This window comes from Drosophila gunungcola, assembly GCF_025200985.1.
Source record: "Drosophila gunungcola strain Sukarami chromosome X unlocalized genomic scaffold, Dgunungcola_SK_2 000049F, whole genome shotgun sequence".
Lineage (NCBI taxonomy): Eukaryota > Metazoa > Arthropoda > Insecta > Diptera > Drosophilidae > Drosophila > Drosophila gunungcola.
The window spans coordinates 32,299-39,135 of record NW_026453193.1 but is presented as its reverse complement, the minus strand read 5'-3'; the positions used below and the strand labels follow the sequence as shown (position 1 = coordinate 39,135).

Here is a 6,837-nt window from a genome sequence, read left to right as displayed (position 1 = left end):
ATATATACTATAGCACGGCCACAACAATCTGGTAATTTATCGAATGAACTGCAACAAGGCGAGAAAAGAGCGGAAAGCATTCGCACACTACTCACGGCCTTAATCAGCCGCATAATCAGGACTATCGTCATCATCAGCATCATCGGCACTATCACAATCATCATTGTTCCTTGTCGCGTCGCTGGGGATCAAAATCGAAGGTTGTCGCCTGCAGGAGGCCAAAGTGCAAGGTAGGGAACCCGAACCCCAACCCGATCCCGAACTCGAACTCGAACTGGCACCCACCAACCGACAGACAGAGTCATTTATAAAATTTCCACCAGAACGTGTTAAATGGCGTCAATATTAAAAGTTCAAATATGACGCTTACGATGACGATGAGGATGACGACGCCTGGAAAATGGGCAAGAAAAAATGTTTTTTGGGGCTGAGTGGGGAGGCGGTTGGGGGTGTTGAAATCGGAGGATGGGCAGGAGGAGCAGACATAGACGGCAAACGAATCAACAAACGTTGGAGCTATTATCGTTGTCGCAACATCACACAGCTACAAATACAACTTTGGCGGGGCACAAATATGCACTCCTCCTTACACATATACAGTGGCGTTGCGAGGACATCATTTAAAGGGGGTTTTCTAATGCCAATGGAACAGAGCAGCGCTACTTATAATTCTGATCTATGCTTTCCGTTAAAATTCTGTTTTGCTACATAATATAAAAAAACATTTTCAATTTTTTTTAACTCTTAAAACTAAATAAAAAAAAAAATAATACTAATACAACAGATTTATTGGATTATTTTTCAGAAAATTAAAATTTAATTTGAGTTTTATTTTTTTTAATATTTGTGAGTGAAAATACTTTTTTACAAGGTGCTTGGGATGTGCAAACATACCAAAATTGAATGTTCCATTTTTTTAGCTGGAGATACGTAACTAATAAAGGAATTTCGTTTCGAGTACTTTTATTTTGAACGGAATTTCTTAAGGTTTTGGATTAAAAAGGTGTAATTCTATCAATTCTATAAGAAAATGTAAAGAAATAGTGAATGATTTAACTGTTGTGTAACTATTCTCAATGTTCTATATTTTATAAAAGGCTTTCATTTCTAAGTTAAATCGGTTTGCGGTTTGGGCAAACCTATAACTGGTCCCCATTTGGGAATGCCACTGTACACACATATGGTCCTTGTTGCTATTGCTTTTGCTGCTGCTGCTGCTGCTGCTGCTCATCATCATCTTTGGGCGTTAGCAAGTGCTTGGCGGCAACTTCTAATGGCGGCATTATGCGACCCCTCCTCCCCATCTAGCTTACCCATCCCCATCAGGCCCCCAACTACACACGCGTTGCCCCCCTTGGCCTCCCTGCCCCTGGATGTGTGTGCGCCCTGCGCAAAATGAAAATGAAACTGTTGCAAAATCCCATAAAACGGCCAAAAAGCTTTTGTAAATGACGCCAACAGCTGTCGATGGCAAAGCAGACAACGTCGCCGTCCGCCCAATTTGCCAAAACACCCACCCCCCGACAGCTCCCCAACACCCCCCAGAAACACCCCCTTCCTTGTACCACCACTGACATCTATGTGTGATTACACCAAGAGAAATAGTCTGCAAAAAATAGGTACTGTTTGAAAAGAGTTTTTACCTATAAAGTCTTTTATTTTTTTTCCAATTTTAATATCTTAATAATATTTATATGAAGAGGTACTTGCCATAAAATTAAGTTTCGTCTTTTTCTATGAGAACCCTGGGAAACAATTATCAAAAGGTGGAATGTCATATCATTTATCAAAAAAAATATGTTCAACCGAGATGTTTAAAAGTTTTTTTTTTACAATTTTGGTTTATATGTTTAAAAGTTTTTTTTTACAATTTTTTTCAAAAAATAACCTTTCATAAAATAACACAAACATATTTAAACACCCAATTAATTAAACAAAGTTTGTTTATAACTCTAATTTCTAATGTCATTTTATATGATTAATGTTTAAAGTATCTTAAAACTAAACATATTTACCGTCATGACATAAAATATGGTAATGAAATATTGCATTAAATACAACGAACAATGTTATTAATACAATAATATTTCTTATACTTAAAGTTCTTATTTTCCCCCAAAAATGTAATAATTATCATAATATATTGGGGGAGCAATAACTTATTTCTTATTCTCCCAGTGTATGTGTATTTTAGAAGGGGAGAAATGGCGCTGCAAGTGGGGAGTCGTGAAGGTTTTGGCGCGTTTTAATAAAGCGACAATGACATTTTATGAATTTTCCACTTTGTTCTCGGCCCACGCCCACAATCGCGTTCCGCTCCGCTCCGCCCCGCGCCCCCTCTCCGTTTCCCGCCCCTTTGTGCTGTTTTCATTATTTGTTTGTTTGCCGAGAACCACAGACTGGCGGCCGATAGGACTCCAGGACACCATGACTCCAGGACTTCAAGACCAGGACTTCCAAAACTCCAAATGAATTGACATCGTCTGTGTGTTGGGGGGGGGTGTTTGTGTGTGTGTGTTGTTTTGTGGGTGTGCGAGTGCGAGTGGTGCACAAAGGCGTGTCTCCGTGTGGCTTTTGATATCGGATTTCATTTATAATTAGCTGCAAAGTTAACGGTTGCCAGCAATATACCTTGACTTGTGGTTGGTGTGGCCCCGGTCAAGTAATTTCCTTGTCAGTGGGTTGCCGGGCATCAGGGGCTCCAGCAGGGTGCAATTTGCAGGGGGTGTTGACCCAATGTTTGCCATCCGTTGGCTCACATACAACCCCATCCGCTGCTGTTAAAGTCCTGAGATGGGAGCGTTTTAAGCCGAAGATTAGCTAACCAAATCCGCCTGCATTACCTATTAATTAATAGGGCCTAATATTTCCCTAAACCAAATTCTGGTTAGGTATTATCTATCAAAAAACGCATAACAATTTATAAAGGCACCCAAAGCAAAACCACGAAAAGTGCTAAGTATAAACGCCTATAACAATTGCAAATAAAAATGAATAAAATTAAATAACATATTTCGTGGCAATGTTTTTTTTTACTGACTATAAAAATATGTTTGCCTAATTTAAAAAATAAATATGAAAATCATTTTAAATGCAAAACTTAGGGAAGCTTTCCATAGTCGTAATAAACTTGTCCATTTAACAACAAAGATTTGATTTTTATTTTTTTCAAATCATATATATTATGAAATATACAGAGTGATTTGAGCAGATTATCATATCGATTTAACATAAGATGAAAATGAAATTAACAATTTCTATATATTTTTTTAAGCTGTGTCCGGATTGATAATTTCTTAATTAGGGATATAGGTGCCACTCTGTTAGCATTATATCTTTTACAAAAGAATACAAGAGACCTTTTTTTACGAAAGTAATACAAGAATACAAGATAGACTTTTACAAAAGAATACAAGTTATCTTTTCGAAAGAATACAAAATGTGTTTACATAACACAAATAATGCGTGAAATGGGCTTTTCTATACGAACATACTTTAAGGACTCAGATCCTTGACCACGTTGTCCACAAACTGCTGGAAAATGGCGGTGCCCTCGTCGTCGGTGGCGTCCATGACCTGGTGCATCAACTCCCAGCTGAAGTGCTCATCCAGTAATCCCCGCTTCAACACGTAGGCGGGCATTATGATCTCGAAATAACGCAGGCGCCATCGGGATGCCAGGCGTGGAATGCAGATGCGATTCTTGACCATCGCGTCGTCCTCCAGCTCGAAGACGTTGCACTCCTTGCCATCCTCTGCGGGCGGGGGTGTGACCATCCTCATCTGCCTTGGGGCGGATTGGGTGGATTTTGGGGCACGGCAGCGGCGTTTCTTTGGCGTGGGCGGGCGGCGATTCGATTCCGGCCGGCGGTTGAGGAGCTTCTGCATCCAGCACTTCTTTAGGGCGCCCAGCGTCCTGCGCTCGCTGCGACTCAATCCTTCCAGGTCGTTACCCAGGCTGCGCATCGTGTCCGCCACCACGCGCCCCGGAAAGGAGCACGACTCCCCGATCCAGATGTCATTGCTGGGCTTAAGTTTGGGCGGTCGAACCATTATCTCGTTAGTAAGACCTTATCTTAAATAGTTTATTTTCAAAATTAAGCTCTTTTCGTAATGGAAGCTAAGGATGGCAGTCAGATCGCTTTCGCAATCGAAACATCAATTATATCGATATCTATCTACAAAGCATCGATAAGCGATAACCGTAATTGCCTACATACAGTGGGCAAAAGAATTTAAAGCACACTTGCACTGTAATTTCATATAAAGTCTTCGTAACGTTTCTTTGCCCACTGTATGTACAATTTTTGCTGCCTTTTTTTTATGGATTTATCAAGGCAAATATTTCAATTAATATACTTTTAATTTGTATACAATATATAAGCAAAATACATTTATGTTTCTTATGAAAGATATTGTGTACCTACTTTTTTTTTCTAAAAATCGAGGCATCAATAGGAACATCAAATCTATTTTAATTGTATAATTTAAATATAACGGTATATAACTCTACATTTTAAAGATAACAATAAAATGTTTTTTTAATCAAAAAAAAAAAAAATAATGAGGATTACAATTGCAATGAAAATAGTACCAAACATATTTAAAAATAAAGCAAACCACTTGAATAATAATGGAAACTAATAAACTTTTCGAGACCCGTGTCTCTGGTGGCAAATCAAGAGTGCTTTTTCCCCAATTTCCCCATGAATGCGCTGCCCGATTCCGAAACAATGGAAAAGTTACAAAGTAAAATGCACGCCGGTTGCCAAGTGGCAGTGGCAGTCCAAATTAACAGCTAATTATGAGAGCTATGGTACGAGGTCCTCGGAAAATTGGGAAAACGGGGGAAAAGTGAGGGAGGTACACACCAAACACGTACAGCAGCTAAATGGGTAGAGCGAGACAGATATAGAGGGGCGGGCAGCGAGTCAAACATTATTTGAATACAAAATTGCCCTTGAAAAGGGTTGCCAGCCATATGGAAAAGCCAAAAAATACCCAAAAAAGGCAACGAAATTCGGAAAAACAAACACGAAAACCCAAAGGCGACAACAAAAGTGACAAATTAGTCGACACTAAAAGCGTTACAATTGAGAAAGGGTGCACGTGTACCCCTAAACCCCCCTAAAAAGTAATCTCGTTTTATCGCAATACAGTTCAACTTCCGTAATGCAGAAAACCATCTTTAACATTAACAAACTTTCGACAATATTGTATATGTAACTATATAAATTAAAACTTTTTTACTTTTAACCTTTTAAGGAAGCAATAAAAATGATTTCTATTAATAAATCTATCACAGCGTCAATGTTTCATAAATTATAACAGAGAATTAGATTTATTATAGCTCTAAGTTAAACTATCTGAGATAACATTTTGTAAAATGTTTTTAGCTTGAAGTTGGCAGAAATTCTTTGTAGCCAGGTTAGACTGCGATTTGTTATTTTTGAAGCAGAGTATTTTTGTAACCTTTTGGGTCACTGATGGTCGCTATTAAAATTCAAAGAGCAGAATGCATTTGTTTTCGCTGGGGTACGATGATGATGATGACTTGGTCCACGCCGGAAATCCAATTGCGCTGCTTGTCATAAGACAACATCCCAAATCTCCACACGTAGCCTTTGCAACTCCAAAGACCTCGAACTCCCAGCATGATTACATGCTAAATTGCGTGCTGCAATTAAGAAGGCATTTTGCAGAGGGGAGTGCAATTCAAACCACAGTCATCAAAATAGTAGCCCAAATAATGATACCATAGAGAACTTGGCTTTCAAGAATAACTATCAGGAGAACCAACAGTTAGGTAAATGAAAAGGTATCTTGTTAATGAGTACATGAATTGTTTCTTATATCATACCAACGATTCCGTTTCAGTCGAAAATTATTATTTAGTTTAAAAAAAAATTTAACATTAGTGTATTTACGTCTTTCAATCACATTTTGAAATTAAGAAATAAAAATAGGTCATCGATTTCCAAAATTTGGCAATCAATGCTTACTACATGTATACACCTTTTAATAAAGGCGTCGTCATATCTGGCCACAGAGGATTCCGGTCCTTAGTCCTCCAGTTACCAGGTTCTATCGGGAGTTGGCAAGACCACGCCTCAGCTATGATTGGCGAATTCTCACTTCGCCTTCAAGGTGAATATACCCAATGTGACCGGTATTTCGAGCTCACCATCGCCTTCCAGTTTTACCCCAAAGGATAGGTCGTCGCCCTCGAAAATTTCACGAGGTATCACTCCCAGGCGATCCTGAGAGTAGTTGAGGAACACACCATTGCGGGCCTCCTAGGGATTAAAGAGGATAGAAATTAGTCCGTCCAACGGATGTAACACCTTACCACTTCCCTAATGAAGACCTTGCCATTTTGCACCGAGATAAGGGCGTGAAATCTGGACATATAGTCGTACTTCATTATCCAGTTGCAGATGGAGTGGCGACCAAGCAGGTTTATACCCTGGACCAGGTGAACCTGGTCCCCCGTCAGCACGTGCTCCAAAAAAAAAACCCATTTTTCCACGAAATTTCCAACGATATGCAAGCTTTAAACTGGCACGTTCTTCTTCTTCTTCCCTTTCGTTTAAAACGATGCCGGTCAACCAGGGATGGCAACCTATCGATTGTAGTCGATACATTATAATCCCAAATAATTTTTTATTATATAAGTATGGTTAATCATTTTTAATTCAAACCTGGCAGATCTAAAATAAAAACCACAGTATTTTTTACCATCTACAACTCAGGGTTGGCTTTAAACAAAAAATATTCTAATGGGTCTAAAATGAACTATAAATATTTTTCTATTCATACCTATATTTTCTTTTTTTT

At 38.9% G+C, this 6,837-nt stretch overlaps 2 protein-coding genes across 2 annotated transcripts; both read right to left on the bottom strand.

The window, feature by feature from the left end:
* Positions 1-3,213: 3,213 nt before the first annotated feature.
* LOC128261026 (moonshiner) lies at positions 3,214-4,158 on the bottom strand. The gene has a single exon (XM_052994436.1). The coding sequence runs from the start codon at positions 4,051-4,053 to the stop codon at positions 3,496-3,498; it is 558 nt and encodes a 185-aa protein (XP_052850396.1). The 5' UTR covers positions 4,054-4,158; the 3' UTR covers positions 3,214-3,495.
* A 1,765-nt stretch (positions 4,159-5,923) lies between these two features.
* Positions 5,924-6,644, bottom strand: LOC128260983 (uncharacterized). Its single transcript, XM_052994362.1, has 3 exons — positions 6,610-6,644; positions 6,350-6,551; positions 5,924-6,296 (listed from the first exon to the last, which is right to left on the bottom strand). The coding sequence occupies exons 1-3, from the start codon at positions 6,642-6,644 to the stop codon at positions 6,132-6,134; spliced, it is 402 nt and encodes a 133-aa protein (XP_052850322.1). The 3' UTR covers positions 5,924-6,131.
* Positions 6,645-6,837: the final 193 nt, after the last annotated feature.